Source organism: Numida meleagris, chromosome 10 (genome assembly GCF_002078875.1).
Source record: "Numida meleagris isolate 19003 breed g44 Domestic line chromosome 10, NumMel1.0, whole genome shotgun sequence".
Lineage (NCBI taxonomy): Eukaryota > Metazoa > Chordata > Aves > Galliformes > Numididae > Numida > Numida meleagris.
This window is the reverse complement of record NC_034418.1, coordinates 1,477,425-1,494,405: the sequence shown is the minus strand read 5'-3', so window position 1 is coordinate 1,494,405 and position 16,981 is coordinate 1,477,425. Positions and strand designations below refer to the sequence as shown.

Genomic DNA, 16,981 nt, shown 5'->3' with positions numbered 1-16,981 from the left:
CTTATTGATAAAGTGGGATCCACCCCTAATCCAGAATGTGCTTTAGCACAAAAAGGCAGTGCTATGAGTACAAGGCATTCTAAAGTTTGTATAACCACAGAAAGTTTTGCTAGGAGCAAAGTAACTAGCCAAAAACAAAACAAACAAACAAACAAACAAACCCACATTTTTTGTTAGGGATATAGCTGTAATATATGGGTTAATCCTTTCTCTTGCTCTGTGAGAAATGAGATATTATAAACATTGGAATCAGAGAAATTACAAGTTAAAAGTCACAATGAAATTTATAACCTCCCTCTTCCCTTTGGAGCTATTTGCTTTCCAAAGTGAAGGAACACTGCTGAAAAATAGAGCAGTAAGTGTATGCATTAAAAAATGTATATACAACTTGTAAACGCAAATACACAGCTTAAATTTTCATACTCTTAAGCCCCTAGAAACAAATGAATTCATTCTTAAGACAGAATTAACGCATAAAGATAGCACCAACTTGGTAAATGCCACATAATAAAAATATGCTATTTTGTATCATTTTGGGGGGTGGGGGTTATGTAATAAGGAGCATCAGCTGTGGATGGAAGGTTTATGTGCACAGATGCAGTGCCTCTTCTCCCTGTGATTGGCTGAAAATCACTCTCCAATGTATCTGGGTACTTAACAAGGGAGAAAGCAGAAGCAGGTTAAAGCAGAACAGTAGTAGGGGAGGAGTAATGTTGGGGGGCTTTGGGGTCTGTTGTACTTCTTTAAGTTTTGCTGTGTAGAGAATGCTGTAATGGTATTGCAAAAAATTTTCTGCTTCCCTTAATTTGGGGGAGCTTAGAGCTATTGAGTCTGTAACAGGCATGCTATGGTTTTAAGTGCGTTGTTTTTTTCTTTTTTTCCTAGTGCTTATAATTAAAAACTAAAGATAGAATGTTTTTACTTTTACTTTCCTCTGATGTGAGTGTGGTAGTAATGTAATATTTCAATTCCTTTCCTTTTACTATTCCTTTATATTAGAGTTGCAGTGGTTTTGTGTATAGTAAGCTATTTATATCACTTGTTTTTTGAGTTGATGTTACTTTAGCTGCTTAAATTGTTTGGTTTTTTTTTTTTTTCCACCCAGTGTTGAAATGTAAGTGTTCTGGCGATACTGAAAAAAGAGAGTGAGTACAATTCTGTGCATGAGGGGAAGTGGTGTGGGAAGGGAACTTCTACCTCTTCTGCCCTGTTCTGTTAGGTTTTACTGGAGCTTCTAACACCTCTGTACTAGAACCTGTTGGACTGAGGGGGGAGTTTCCCAAAATACAGGAAAGGACTGAGCTTACAGTGTTGTCACAATCCTAGCTAAAAGCAGTACAAGTGAATAGAATGAATAAGAAGAATGTGTTGCTTTTTCTAGCTCTGTAACTAAACTGTTAACTCTGTTGTGAGTTACACAACTCACTATGAACTCAGTTTCACTGTGAACTCAAACTTAAGTTTTCTGATGCGTCCTATTAGATCTCTTTAAGTTAAGGAAGAAGTTCAAGTAGGTACTTCTATCTTACTCTTACTACTCAAAGCTGTCTTTTCTCAGAAGTCCCAGCTGGGAATGTAGTACTTACATTCTGGATCAGCCCCACTTCTGCAGAGCTACCGGGTCAGACCCCAAAGTATGTATTTGTGGAGTGAGGCTTACTGTGTGTTTTGCTGTCACTTTGTATGTGAGGATGCAAGGTGCTCACCAGTTGAGGAGGCAGTATGGCTTTCTTGAAGGTTGGCAAACAATGGCTTTTATTTGTTTTGCAGAAGTACAGCCACCGTGGGGGCTTTGGATGCCGTCAGCTGTGACTTTCACACTTGTGTTAGCCTTGACCCTCTCCTGGGTGAGACTAGAGTCCTTGCTGGGAGGGGGCAGCCACCCAGATGGGATGCGAGTGGCTTGTGGTGCTGATCCACCTGGAATCATGTGCAGGCCAGGTGGGAAGGCTGGTTGTCCTTAACATAGTCCTTTCTCATGACTTTGATGGCAGGTCTGTAAGTGCCCTTCTTCTGATTTGCAGTCTGAAGTCAGGCAGGTTTGCATTTTGTTTCCTTTGTTAAAGGAGTTGTGGTCAGCCTGCTGTAATAATGAAGGTAAACTGTGAGATTTCAGTAAGCAAAATCTAATGTTGATGATGAGTAAAATGATCTATAGTTTTCAGCCTTCTTTACACAAAAATCACTGAAATGGAAATTAAAAGGAAACCCTACAGACTACTCAATTCGATAGTAAGAAAGCATTGATCCTGTTGGGACAGCATAAATACATCCCAGTGGATTGTGGTCACGAAAGCGTGTTCACCCACTCACCTCCAAGAAGTGGTGTTTCCCCCAAAGAGGAGCTCCGGGCAGTGGGAATGTGCAGGAGCCTGGTGGAAGGTCTGGCCTGGAGCTCTGCTGTGTGAAGTTGTGATTGGCTATTGAGAGAGAACCTGATCACTGATTGGAATTAATGTTGGCTCTAGGTGGCCCTGGCATGGGGAAGTGTTCATATTTTACCCTTGGAGAAGTCATTTTCATACCATAGAGAAGCATGCCCGGAGCCAACAGCTGGCTGTGATGCCAAGGTGAGAATTTTAGTCACAGATTTGGACAAGCTCTAAATCTTATTAATTCCAAGAAGAAGAGGAGGTGACTTTTTAGAGCTAGCGTGGTTTATGAATGATGTGTCTGAATCACTACTTGTGCACCTTGTGCAACCCTTTACACAAACCTACCTGAGGGGCATGGCTTAGTGTGCATAGTGGGATGGGTTGACAGTTGGACTAGATGATCTTGGTGGTCCTTTCCGACCTTAATGATTCTTTCTCTACTTCCACTGCCCTTGCAGTGGGGCTGCTCAGAGCCCCATGCTTTGGGTAGCTAGAAGCTTTTTTCCTAATGCCTATCTCAGTTGCACGCACATCTCCCCTGTGCTCTTGTGCCTGTCTGAAGTTTCTCTCCCCTGCCTCCATGGCAACATTTTCAGACTGCCATCAGGGCATTGCTCAGTTTGCATTTTGCTCAGCTGACTGTGACGAGCTCTGTTAGCTCCTGGTATTCTGTTCCCCTGGCCACCCCTTTCCCATAATCAGTCACTGTAGTCTCCTTCCTATAGCTATATCATAGGAGCACATGCACTGTTTTGAATCTTCCAAGTGATTAAAGCCATCTCGAGGGGAATATCTTTTCTGATAAATAATTTGTTTGTGCTTACCTTCCTTCTGGCTGTCTGGGATAGCCAAGTGTACAAACAAATGAATTTCCTAAGCAGTAAGCTGACAAATTACTGTGAAAATCCTGGTTAGTTCTTGGAGTACACTGACTAATTCTTGAGCTAAGATTGCAGCCAGTGCAGCTCTGCTCTTTCCCAGAAGCGCGATGTGCGGCACACGTGAGAAGACTGTGAGATAATGCGATGCTGCGATAGCACGGGGAAGTGGGAGACGTACCCGAAAGCATTAATTAAATGTTTTGATGAAACACTTGCAAAAACACTTCACAACACTTCTTTAGATAGAAATTGCTGCAGGAAGGCAGAGCGTTGTTAGGAAGTTATTTCAGGTGATTGTATCTGCATCCTGGAGCTGTGGAAGTTCGGCTTGCAGAAATGAGACTTGAATGGCACCCAAGTCAATCAGATCTGGATTGTAGATACAATTTTCTGTAGACACACACAGAGTGACAGAGGGCTAAGATTCAGAATGAAAGACTTTGAATATTCTTTCTTAGGAATTATGCAAGCTATTCACTAACTTTAGATGGATATTCTTTGGGGTATTTGTATAGGAGCAGGAGTTTAATTAGTTTTTTTCTCTCTGGAGTGTTATTGGCAGGGATGCCCTCAATGATGAAATTAATTTTTTCTGTTAGGGTGAGCCTTTATCTTGTAGTTGTCCACTCCATGCACCATCATAACATGAACCTTGGTAATTTTTGTTAAATAACAGGTGCTGCAGAAAGAGAAATAAAATGGTCCCCTTTAGTAATCCTGTTTTCCATGTAATATGAACTAGGGAGGAGACTGTCCTAGGCAAGAACAAATTAGGATGAGCTCTCAGGCTGTCTGATCTCTTGTCTGCTTTGCAAAAAGATCAGATTAATGAATGTAATCAGATTAAGGCTAAACAAGGGAACATATCTGGGGGGCATCAGAACTCTGATACTGAAGAACTGTATGGAAAATGAGTACTAAGAGCCCAGCTTTGCTCCACTCGTTAGTTTAGTAGGAGGAGATAATGGCTTTCAGGGATGTGCTGAGTGCCAGTGAGAGGAGCGTGGGTTCCAGAGGGCATGAAGGGCAGAGAGAGGTGGCCCCAGGACGTCAGGCAGGTGACAGTGACCCGGGCACATGAGCTCACCTTTCCACATCGTGAATGGTTCGGGGCCTCTTTGGGCACAGGGTTTGGTGCAGTGCTGCCTAAAGCCATCTCTGCTCTCAGCCTGCTGGGTTTTGTGTGGGGAGAAGCTATCTTTAGTAGGATCTTTACTGGGAAAGTGCTGCATTTGATGGGTGGTCTTCAAGGCCAACAGGCAAAAGTTTATAGAAGTGCTATGAAATACTGTGAAATATGAAACTTGTCTAGCTCAGTTTTCTACATTTCTTTGTGTCAGGCTGATTTGCCTCAGAGTTTACAAGCTCTGATCAATGCTTTTTTTCCCACCTTGGTATATTTATGAACTTCAGTCCCACGTGGCCTTTCTGGATGTACCATCTCTTCTTTACCTATCACCAATGTCTTAAATTTTCTTGGCACTTGGCTGTCCTGGGTGCATCTTTGGAAATTGCAAAGGAGTGTGGTGGGGCTCTGTTTTGTTTCCCGTGTCTCCATTAATGTAATCATTCGTACAGGTTTAGAACGGGGGTTGGACTCGATGATCCCTTCCAGCCCCTACATTGCTGTGTTTCTGTGACTCGAGGTGATATTTCCTTTTGAGGTGAGTGTAGCAATTAAATGAATGGAGAACGGGAGGGAGCTAGCAGGACAAGCATGAATGAATGGGAAGATAACGTGAGAGATGGAAACATCTCATTGTTGCAGTGCTGGGTGGCACGGGTTGACCTGCAGACTCTGCAGGTTGACGCAAGCCCGTGCATGTTGATGCAGATTTGCTGTCAGCTGCTCTGAGAGGTTGCTGAAAAGTCACACGTGAACTTTCCATAGGCTCCATCTGCATGATAAAAGCATGTGAGGGGCTTTCCGCTGAGCTCTGGAGCTGGCCTGTCGTGGAGTGAGATCAGAAAAGCTGCTGTCCTGACGTGCCCCTCCTCTCTGGGGATTAGGGACGGCAGAGGGCTGGCGGTAGCTCTGTGGACACCTACCTGCTCTTGGGTTCTGCTGCTGGGCTGGCCAAAAAAGCTGCAGCTCCACTTTCAGCAGCCGTGCCCTTCTCGGGCTGAGCAGGAGGAGGATGGCCTATGCAGAAGAGGACAGGTAAGGTGCTTGCAATAGGGGATACACCTCCATCAGAGATGGAAGGGAATGGAGAAATGCAGCGCCGTGTTTTCTTCTTCTTCTCACTGGGTACTCAATAAATGTCAGGCAGAGGCTGCTCAGGAGTAAATGTCTTATTACTGAAGAGGGGTCTGGCCATCTGCCCACGTCAGGTGCTGCTATTATGAAATACGGCAGCGAGCAGCTGACCTCGGAGAGGCTGTGGGCCCAGAGATGGGCATACGTTGCACATACGTGTGACCCTCTCTGAAGTATAATCCATCTATTTGTTGTGAGATGTCTGCGTTTTATGCGGATTTGCTTTCAACCAAGCCAGAAGTAGGATGAGGACTTTTTTTCATGCCATAAAAGATGTCATCAATGGCAGTCCTGTGCTCTGCAGCAGATGCGTTCCTCCGGCAGATGACAGTCCTCACAGTGAAGGGGATTGTGCTTTCAGCTGATCCTGTGATTTAATCCAAAGCGATGCTACCAAGCACTATTATTAGGCAGGCATTGTGCGAGAAGGAATAGCTATAGGGAGCTTGGTGCTCTGTGCTAATTCAGGCTGTCAAGGAGCTTGCACAGACCACATGCACATGCAAGGTACAGGCTACATTTGCTGGGTCATGCTGATGGGGACCCAGGAGAAGCTTGCAGGTGGGCATGGTAAATGAATTTGGGCATTGTGGTGCTCTGCATCTCCAGCACATTTGGATAGGACGTGTTCTAACATTCTGCTTGGAAAGGAAGAAAAAATAGTCCCTCTGAAACTCTGCAGTTCAGTCAATCCCATTGTCTTCAGCTGTCAATGAATTGGATTCATTCCATCCCCAGATTTCTGGAGCTTTAGGAATAAAGTCCAGTTTTTAATGTTATCATTCAAGAGTATGTACACCCTTTTTTTTTTAAAATGCAAAATGAAAGAGATAAGGGACCAGTGGTGAAGTGAAAAAGCAGATGCTAGTGACCTCATTATTTTTCTTATGCCTGCCACAGGTACATCATCTGTTCGGGTATTGTTTCTAAGTTCTCTTTGTTCCCTCTAAATAAGGGTTTCAATTATTCAGCAGTTTTGCTTAATAAGTGTTACGGTTATCCAACAGAAGAATGTTTGGGGATTTTAGCTTTGGTATATGCAAAGTACTCTTAATTTTTGCCTGGGACAGCTGTTGCTGGGCAAGGGATAATAATATTGTCAGTCAAGCATGGGCTTTAGTAACATCATTTTCAAACCTGCTTATTTCAAAAGTTCATGGTGCACTTGGAGAATTCAACATGTTATGGTAAATAAAGTCTGTCTTGTTTCCAGACTTCTCCTTTGAAACGTGGTTCAGCTGGATGACTCTGCACTTTAATTCAGGACTGTGGAAGCTATTTCTTCCCTTAGGATCACAAGTTTGTAACACAATGGGCTGTTTCTGATCCTGTTACCTCTTGCCAGGCAGACCTCATTTGTAGAGCCTGCTGCCCGTGGCCATGTTGGTTCACTCCAGCCTCAAGTCGTCCCCCCATGTACGGCCACCAGTGCCACTCATCGGTGGCAATGACCAAAGAGCTATCAAGAACCTTGCGTTTGAAGAGACTCTCCAATCAACCTTGATATTGACTTTCAGAAAGTACCTTTGTTGTCCTATTGGAAGAAGGATTATGGGATTCTTCTTCTATTGATTGAGTTTCAAAACTGATTAATGTGTTTGAAGAATACTGAACTGTCAGACCTAAATATTGAAGTTGTCTCTCTTCTGAAAAGACAAGTTCAAAGCAGGCAAAGTAACGCCGGCATTGGATAAGATCTATTTTTGGCAAAGTAACAGAGCATACCCCTTTTAAAACAGGAAAAAAATGAACTAAATTCATGGGTTTAATTTCCATTTTCGTATAGGCGTGTTATTAAACCTCTTGCTGAGGACTAGACTGTGAATATAACCCAGTGCATGAGGGAGGAGAGGAAGAACAAGGCATCCTTACTGAAACCACAAGGTGTGGATGTCTGCAAGGTGTTCCTGGTTCTGGATGGAAGCCCTGGGAGTTGATGGCACTCAGCACTTATGAAGCTGGGTTCTCCATCTCTGTCGATGCTGCTTGCCCCTGCACCTTTCTCCTTTGTACGTCCCCAACCCAGGCTGGACGTCCTCACGTATGCACGCAGGTTGCAATTTTTCAGGCTAACTGTGCTTTTCCATTCCTTCACTAACTGGGGAGAGACTAGAGCGCATCAGAAGCATGAACTGTTATGCCTTGTGACATCTGGGTGATATTGGTATCATTAGCCAGTTTCCACTATAAAATAAGTCTGGCAGGGAGGATTCAAATAACTTGCCTGTGGCCAGGGGTAAAATGAGATTAAAAATGATTGCTATAGAGAAACATCTTCTGTAATAGCAGTGAAGTTCCTACCGTTTTAGTCTTAATAAATCTTTTTTTCTCTGCACCTTTTCAGGACTGTTATCTCTTGAGGTTTATTCTTCGGATGGGGTTGTGGGTTCACCGACCTCTTTTCCTCCTGCAGAAACAGCTACGAGGTGTACAAGGAAACAGCGGACTGGTTGCGTGCCCATGCTGCTCAGTGCCCAAAGATTGCCATCATCTGCGGATCCGGGCTGGGAGACCTGGCAGAAATGCTGGAGCACAAGACGATCTTTCCCTATGAGGATATCCCTCACTTCCCACGGAGCACAGGTTAGCACAGCAGCCCATCTATCAGCAGCAACAGAGATGTGGGTAACTCCAACCAGCATCCACCACGTCTCTTGGCTTTGGGCACAGGGTCCTTCAGAGGCAAAGTGTGCGTTCACAGGGCTGCGTCTCGACCCTAATGTCAGTGGCATCCATGGGGCCTAGTCCCACACCACGCGCTGTGCTATCCATGTAGTTGTAACCTAACAACGATGCTGTTACCAACGGGGAGTTTGAATTGATTGTAGAATCATAAAGGTTGGAAAGACCTCTCAGATCCCCAGCCCACCCCCACCATGCCCACTGATCACATCCCTCAGTGCCATATCTACACAGTTCTTGGACACCTCCAGGCACGGTGACCCTCCCACCTCCCTGGGCAGCTGTGCCATTGCCTCTCTGCTCTTTGAGAGAAGAAATTGTTCCCAGTACTGAACCTGAACCTCAGTGTGAGACCACCACCTCTTGCCCTATTGCTGTCACCTGGGAGCAGAGGCTGAATGCCCCTGCCACAACCTCCTCTCAGGGGCTGCAGAGCCATGAGCTCTCCCCTGAGCTCCTCTTTTCCAGACTGACCCATCCCATTCCCTCAGCTGTTCTCACAGCGCTGTGCTCAGACCCCTGACAGCTCCATTCCCTTCTCTGGACACGCTCCAGGGCCTCCGTGTCTCAATAAGCTTGAATTATCATGAATTCCCGGAAGTTGTACCAGGAGAGGTTTAGGACATCAAGGAGAATTTGTTCATGGAGAGAGCATTGGAATGGGCTGCTGAGGGCAGTGGTCCCCATCCCTGAGGTGTGGTTGTAGCACCAAGGGATGCAGTTTGGTGTTGGGGCTCAGTACGTCACACTGATGGATGTTGGACTTGAAGGCCTTTTCCAACCTAGATGCTTCTAAGATTCTATAAACAAAAGAAAAGCCTTCTTAGGCAGAAGGAAACTCAATAAATGGTAACATCCTGAACTGCTGTTCCCCTGCAGGCTGTCAGTGCAAATTCATCTCTGGCTGCTTGTTCTTAATAGCTCATGACCCTTCAGCATCCAAAGAGGGACGCTGTGTTTTTGGTCCACCTGACACTGAGCAGAAATCCAAATTTCAGGTGTGATGTGTACCCAGCTGAGAAATCCCCCTAAAATGAATGAGCCCCAGATGATGCTGTTGTTCCTTCCAGTGTCAGGGCACGCGGGCAGGCTGGTGTTCGGGGAGCTGAGCGGACGGCCATGCGTCTGCATGCAGGGACGCTTCCACTTCTACGAGGGATACTCCATCAGCACGGTGAGTTCTGAACATCATTCACACACCAAAGAGATCTTTACCAAGAGATGAAAGCAATGCGTGCTTTGGTACCTTGCTGTGGGAGGATAGCTCTGGCAATGAGCTTACAAATGACTTTCTCCCCCCAGAACGAAATAAAATCCAAAGGGAGAGGCAGTCAGTTGTGGATAGCTCTGCCATGCTCTTAGGGCACAATCATACATTGTACAAGGCAGATTATTTTCATGGTTTAACTCAGTCATTTTAATCATGGTTTGAATCAGCAACCACAAAACTATGAGTGATAGAAACAATCTATTTTAATCTTCTTTTGCTTTTGTATGGTTTAGGGTTTTGTGTTTTTTTTTTTTCCATTGGCTGGAATAAGTTGATGTACTCTCCTAGTTCACATATGTGAAAGTTCAAGTGCTGACATTCCTCAACATTTTAGGAGGACCATCTACCCTCCTAGTTCCTCCCTGACTCCTCAAAATTGAAATTTTTAATTTTTTTTTTTCCATTCCCAGCAATTCCTTAACTTCAGACAAGGTTGCTGAAGCAAACTAATGTGAATGAACTGAAATTAAGAAAGCATCTCTATGCTTCTGCAGATTGCATCGTTGCTGTAAGAAGCTCGTGTGTCAATTAAACACTGGGTCCGTGTGCATAAGTAGGCTCTCCAATCAACACAGTGGTTTGATCTCTGCAAGACCTTGGCAGAGAGGAAAAGAATTATCTGCATATTCTATTTGTGCTGCATTTACTTAACCTTACCGCAACCATAATAAATGTGGGCTTGAATTTTAATGGGATTCATTTCAAAATTAGTTTTTTAATATGTTAAAAAACATTAAAATTATTTAAATTAGGGAGAAATTTAAAATTAGGGGGAAAAGGTTGGCTCGTCTGCTTGCAGTCTCCCAGAGGCCCCGCTCTGCATAGCGTGAGCTGCCTCCAAGCTCCCTCTCTCCCCAGGAAGGCCACTGCAGGCTGCTCCAAGACCTCTGCACTGTCTCCCCATCCTTCATGCGCTCCCGATGCTCTTGGTCTCACAGTCATCGTGTCTTTTCCTGCTGCTGTTATGTTTAATTGAACAGGGACAATTGACCAGCTACACAATGCCTCTTTCAGCTTTGTCTGCTCTGCTGGCCCACTGCGTTCTCATCTTTCTTTCCGTTCTTGCATCTTCTCAATTTACCAGCTCATCCCACCTATGCCAAGACCGTGTGTCTAGAACACCAAACACCTGAGCTGAGACTTGTGGCACTCATTGGACGTATCTCTTTGGTTCCTGCAGGTCACCTTTCCCATCAGGGTCTTCTTTCTCCTGGGGGTGGAGATCTTGATTGTCACTAATGCTGCCGGGGGACTGAACCCGCACTTCCAGGTGGGGGACATCATGCTCATTAGAGATCACATTGGCATGTTTGGTGTGGGAGGTCAGAACCCGCTGCGTGGACCAAACGATGAGAGGTAAGGAGGCATCCCCTTCCTGCAGTGGGCAACACAAAAAAATGATAATTAAACCTCCATCAGACAACCACTTTTTTAATGTCACCGCCCTAAAGCTGCTCCGTAGAATCATAGAATGGCTTGGGTTGGATGGGACCTTAAATATCATCCATCCAGATCCGATCTCCTGCCACAGGTAGGGTTGCCAACCACTTAAAGGCACTAGATTAGGCTACACAGGGCCCCATCCAACCCAGCCTTCAGCACCTCCAGGGATGGGGCACCCACACTTCTCAGTGCCAGCACCTCACCACTCTCTCCATGATGGGTTGTCTGCAGACTCCAACACAGCTCCTGTCCTTGTTCATCTCCTTCACACTGACATCTAAGCCGTCCTGTAGCTAATTACATCTTTCCTCGTCCCTAGAAAGTTCCTCAACTCTAAGTACTGAGAGGTGGAGGCTGTACCCAGCTGCCCCAAGGGAAGCAACCAGCTCATTAAAATGGCAACCTCTCTTGGCACAACATAAAGCTGTTATCTCTCATCCCAGTCATCTATGATCCTAAATCCCTCCCAAAGCACTGTATGGTGGAAGGCAACCGGCGCTAGCAGAGTCATAGCACCAGAGTGGATGTGCCAGATCCCCTACTTGTGCCTACTTGGCTGCCAAGTAGGGTTGAATTCAGATTGGTTGGATTTCAGATTGGTTTCAGGTTGGACATTGGGAGCTATTTCTTCTCAGAAAGAGCAGTGAGGCACTGGCACAGCTGCCCAGGGGGGTGGGGGAATCACTGTCCCTGGAGGTGTTCAAGAGCAGTGGAGATGTGGCACTGAGGGATGTGGGCAGTGGGCACAGTGGGGGTGGGCTTGGGCTTAGGGATCTGAGAGGTCTTTTCCAACCTTTATGATTCTAGGAGTGCTATAATGGTCCCAGGCCAGGGTTTTTGCTGGACATGTCCACGGAAGACTTGGGCTGAGCACAGAAAGGAGCATGAGGTGTCAGTGAAGTCTAAAATGAGAAGGGAAGGTCCAGGGCAGGAAAGAAGGAGGGTGGATTGTGATGAAAAGGAGATAGCGGCAACAAGAAGGATTTCCTAACCAAGCAGGCTGGAGAGAAGCTGGGTGAAAGGCAGATGTCTACAGCCAGAGGATGGAATGGAGGTGGTGAAGGTGGTAATAGCTTATGAGCAGTGAGTGAGGTTAGTTAACAAGGGAGTGGAATGTGTCATTAGGTTGGGGCCTTCACCTTGATGAAAGGGACATGTTTGCAGGCAGGCACCTGGGATCCTTCCAAAAAGAAAGTTCTGGCAGAGAGCACGGTGGTCTGCCTTGTTTCTAGTTGATGTTAGTTTTCAAATCTTCATAGGTGTTGGTGTGGGTGGGAGGAAAGGATGACCAAAAGCAAAGAAGCTACGTGGAGGAGTGCTTGAAAATCTCTGGACCTGCAGAAACACTCGGGAATAGGAGGGAAAAAAAAACAGCCAAACAATAACTTCATCTGGGCAGAATTCAAGGCAGTGTGGCTGTCATTGCCTCCCAGAAGCAGCTTCTCAGTGCAGACTGCAGTGCCTGGGGAGTTCTGTAGTGCTGACGAAGGCACCAAAATGGGCAGAAGGTCCGACAAGACTTTGCAAGCTGATTCATACGAGCTTCAGCTGAGCAAACTCTTTTCTAAAAGCCAGTCCTGCTCAGCCACCAGGAAGGATTTATCTCAGCATAGCTAGGAAAATCTGGAGGCAATGAAGTGATGTGGAAAAGGAATATAGGCAAGAATCTGCAGATTTGATTTAATAAATTAGAGACTGGACTCAGTGCATTGCTGGGCATCCTTCAGGAAAGAAGCGATTTTCATGCTGATGAATACTCATTCCCTTAGACCAGACTGGAAAGTTGTTTGTAATATTTTAGTGCTTATGAACATAAAATAAGCTGCTGCTGCCCTGAACATTCGATGGGAGGAACACAAAAGCCATCCAGGAGCTTTAATAGCCTGAATGAGGGAGCCGGCCCAGCATGCTGAACTGAGCTGGGCAGTCTCCTTCTGCTGTCCTTGAGCCGATAGCAGGATTTGCTCAGTCGAGAGCAGGACTGGGTCGATGTCTTAAGATCCAAAGCAAGCAAGAGACCCAGCCTTGAAGCACAACGCGTCCAATAACACCAAACACAGAAGCTAAACCTTCAGACAGGTGTTAACTCTGCATGCGGAGGGTTCCAAGGGATTCAATCTAGCAGAAATGCCACGATGACGGAAGCATGCGCTGATGAGCCTGGCATCCTTACCAGTCCCCCTTTCTCCAAAGGCTGAGCGTTGTGGGGCTCTGATGGAGGCAGCAGCTCCATGGCTGTGCCCTTCTGTGCCTTGCAGGTTCGGCGTCAGGTTCCCCTGCATGTCTGATGCCTATGATCAAGATCTGCTCAGCCTGGCAATGGAGAGTGCGCAGGAGCTGGGCTTCCTGGGCTTCACCCGAGATGGGGTGTACTGCATGATGGCGGGTCCCTGCTTCGAGACCATCGCCGAGTGCCGCGTGCTGCAGGCCCTGGGAGCAGACGCTGTGGGTGAGCTGCATGAGTCAGGCTTGTGGGGTCAACTGGGTGCTTAGCAGTGGGTTAAACAACTCCTCCTGCACAAGGCTGACATTTTTGGTCTTCTAGGATGGATCTGCAGAACCCACCTGTGTGCTTATGGCTGTCTAGAATGAGGAGCTGAGCACAATATTCCACTTATTTCCCAAATCGCACATATCCTATGCTCAGGTGGCTCCACTTCAGTGGGACCCAACCAGAAATAATTGTGCTTTTCCATGATCTTTAACATTCTGTCACTCTTTTTGCTGTGCCCTTCCCTACAAAGCAGACCTCCACAAGAGTTCTGGCTGTTTAGGAATGGCAACTACAGTACTGCTCTGATCCCAAAGACCAACCCCAGCCCACCCCCACCGTGCCCACTGCCCCACATCCCTCAGTGCCACATCCCCACGGCTCTGGGACATCTCCAGGGACGGTGACTCCCCCACCTCCCGGGGCAGCTGTTGGTGTCTTACCACTCTTTCAGAGCAGTAATTGTTCCTAATATCCAACCTGAACCTCTCCTGGCACAGCCTCTTTTCAGGAAGCCGTTTTGCTGTGAATCCAGACCGTCTCCACTATCCTGCTCCTCTCCTCCCCAGGCATGAGCACCGTGCCAGAGGTGATCGTGGCCCGCCACTGTGGCCTGTGTGTCCTCGGGCTGTCCCTCATCACCAACACGGCGGTGATGAGCTATGGCAGCCAGGAGAAGGCCAGCCACGAGGATGTGCTGCGCGTCTCAGCCAGCCAGGCCAAAGCCCTGCAGAAGCTGGTCATGCACCTCATCAGCAAGCTTGGCCCAGCTTCCCCCTGACCTCAACTATTTAGTGTCGAAATCACAGTGCATGAATGCTAGGACATGCCAAGGGAGAGCCCTTGGTGAGACAGTTCCAGTTTGGAATAGATGGTTGGTTTATCTTGCTGGATGGGATGGTCCCACTCTGACGTCCCAGCTGGGAGGAGGTGGTTGAGTTTTGTCTCTGAACTTTAGCTAGTTGGGTGCTGAGGTTTGCTTTGAATCTTGCTACAATGATCCCCTTTTTAGTAGCCAGCTCCCTTGTTGGCTGAGGAAAGTCCTCTGCTTTCCATGAAGAAACTGAACCTAGGACGCATCAGGGGCCACCACGCTTTGTTTACCAGCATGCCAATGGGCTACGAGGGAAAGGTGGCTATTCCCCGTAGCAATGCATTATTCATTATTCCCCAAAGGTCGGGCTGCAGCTGAGTGTGAATCAGGAACTGTAATTACGAGGTGACTTTTTACATCCATTTGTCTTGGAGCTCTCCATCGAGCTCACCGCTGTCAGAGCCGAGTGCTCTCCAGTGTCACAGGCTGAAACCAGGAGCCCAGCTCGTCATGGAGAGCTTCCAATCTGCCTTCCTAAATTTAGCGAATCAATTGCATGCCAGTGCTCCGTGCAGGCTTCAGCCCGCTGTGACATCCCTTTGGCTCGGGGCGCAGAAGGATGCTGTGGCTCAGTGAGTTTGTCTGGATGGGTATTTGGGGCCCTCCGTGTTGCTGCCAAGGGATGATGCTGTGTTGGGAGTGATGCAGTTGTTGGCACCAGCGGAATCATAGAATGGTTTGAGTTGGAAGGGACCTTAAAGGCCATCTGGTCCCAGTCCCCGCAATGAGCAGGGACACCCACAGCTCCATCAGTGCTCACAGCCCCGTCCCCTGACCTTGGCTGTCTGCAGGGACAGGGCACCACCACCTCTCTGGGCAGCCAACTTTCCCTTCTTCCTTCTCCAACCCGTCCCAGTTTGTGCTTGTTTTGTTACAGGGTGGAGGGAGGTCGGCTAATATCCCCCTGCCTAGAAAATGGTGCTTCACGTTCATCTAATTAATACTTGGTAAATACAAAGCCTCTCGAGTGCATGCGGACAGCAGCTGTGTGGTTGGCCGTAGCTAAGGCTGGGATTTCAGCCGGCCTCATTAATTAAGCAGCATCAGGCTGGGCTGCAATGTGCGGGGCGGTCTTGGGGAGATGGGGGCCTGGGCTCCTCCAGCACCATTGCCCCCCCCACCAAAGGAGCAGGCAGTGGGCTCCAAAGGCGGCTGTAGGGTGGGACCTCATGTAAGGCAGCTTTTAGGGTGAAACCTTGTGTGTATGGACGATCTCAACATCTACCAAATGACTAACTCTACCTTTGCCAAATCATTCAATAGAAATACTTCCTAACCCAACTGTAGACAGGTTGGGTATTGGAAGGGACCTTAAAGATCACCTTGTTCCAACCCCTGCCCATCACCTGCCTGGTGACCACGTTCCTCAGTGCCACATGCCCACGGTTTGTGGACGCTCCCAGGCACGGTGACTCCCCCACCTCCCTGGGCAGCTGTGCTGGTGCCTCACTGCTCTCTCCAAGAAGTTTTCTCCAGTACCCAGCCTGAAATGGGGAGAGGGGAGAACCCTGGAAGTCACGCTGCGGGGAGGGGGAGATTTACCGTGAATGAGAGGATCCACCTGTTTTTTGGGTGCTTTCAGTCTGGCCACCTTTACTGCTGATGGGTTTCCAAAGGCACGAGGGTGCCAGGGCAGAAATAAAGCTTGCTGCAATCCTGGAAATGGGGATTTTGTGTTTGCTGTTCTGGTGCTGGGGGTGAGCGAGGAATCTGCTTCAGGGTGGGCAGATGCTGAGAAAACCTGTGCTTTGCCCTCAAGTTATCAGAACTCCATGAGACGTTTCTCCTTACCAAAAATCTGCCCTTGAACAGAGGGCTTTCTGTTTTTTTCCCACGAGCTTCAGGCCCTTGCTGCAAGGATTTGTAGCTCTTGGCCACATTCTATTGCATCTCTCGGTGGTAAAACTTTGAAGGGAGAGGGAAGGAAAAGCAATAGGGGCGGGCCCATCCCCCTGAGCCCCCAAAGTCACTCCCCAAAGCCTCGGCCCCTCACGCCCCTCTGCATCCTACAGGCACCAGGGCTGCATCCTTGCCCTGTGCTGAGCATCCCCACGTTCTCCCATCATTAATTAATCACATCCATCAGCCCAGAGCTCTGGATGTGAATTATCTTTTTCCACCCCCGTAGCCATGGCAACGCTTCCCGCCGGACAGCGGTGCCCGAAGCCCCGGGATGCTGCGTGCTGGGCTGTGGGAATTGTCCCTGCAGAGTCTGCAGGGAGGGAGCAGAAATTCTCCTCCTGGGGGGGGCAGGTGGCACAGGACCAGGGCGGGTGACATGGGCAGGGGGTGACAATGCTGGGAGAGATGCAGTGACACAAGGGAGGGGCAGAGAGATGGGAGGACAGGGGGATACAGCAGGGGTAGGTGGTACGGGGAAGAGAAAGGTGACATAGGGCAGGGGTAAGTGATGTGGGGTGGGATAGGGGACGCTGAATAGGAGCGTGTGACATAGGACAAGGGTACGTGACACAGGACAGGGGGTAGGAGACAGAGGGCAGAAGTAGACATCAGGACGACGGTGGGTGACATGGGCAGGGCCAGGTGTCACCGAGAAGGGAGAGGTGACATGGGGCACGGTGATGGGGTAGGGATGGGCATCGGGGCGGGGGTAGCGGACGCCGGGCAGGTGATGTAGAGCAAGAGAAAGTGATTCGGGCAGGTGCCACTGGTCCAGGGAAGTTAACACAGGGCAGGGAAGGTGA

General features: G+C 47.9%; 1 protein-coding gene across 6 annotated transcripts; it reads left to right on the top strand.

Annotated features, from left to right (window-relative positions):
• Positions 26–15,931, top strand: PNP (purine nucleoside phosphorylase). 6 transcript variants are annotated; one of them, XM_021408657.1, is made up of 11 exons: positions 26–728; positions 1,106–1,145; positions 2,469–2,570; positions 4,835–4,920; positions 5,148–5,417; positions 6,730–7,400; positions 7,930–8,099; positions 9,269–9,372; positions 10,649–10,824; positions 13,170–13,360; positions 13,972–15,931. In XM_021408657.1, exons 7-11 carry the CDS (start codon positions 8,039–8,041, stop codon positions 14,181–14,183), a joined length of 744 nt encoding a protein of 247 aa, XP_021264332.1. In that variant the 5' UTR covers positions 26–728; positions 1,106–1,145; positions 2,469–2,570; positions 4,835–4,920; positions 5,148–5,417; positions 6,730–7,400; positions 7,930–8,038; the 3' UTR covers positions 14,184–15,931. The 6 variants fall into 6 exon arrangements, with proteins under 6 accessions (XP_021264332.1, XP_021264328.1, XP_021264330.1 ...); XM_021408653.1 differs by having other exon boundaries at positions 6,730–7,569; XM_021408655.1 differs by lacking the exon at positions 5,148–5,417 and having other exon boundaries at positions 6,730–7,569.

Bases quoted from the DNA above. Each gene is read 5' to 3' on its own strand.
- PNP (XM_021408655.1), top strand. From the start codon at position 7,469: ATGAAGCTGGGTTCTCCATCTCTGTCGATGCTGCTTGCCCCTGCACCT. The intron at 9,373-10,648 runs GTGAGTTCTGAA...TGGTTCCTGCAG, and splicing joins AGGGATACTCCATCAGCACG to GTCACCTTTCCCATCAGGGT. The intron at 10,825-13,169 runs GTAAGGAGGCAT...TGTGCCTTGCAG, and splicing joins CGTGGACCAAACGATGAGAG to GTTCGGCGTCAGGTTCCCCT.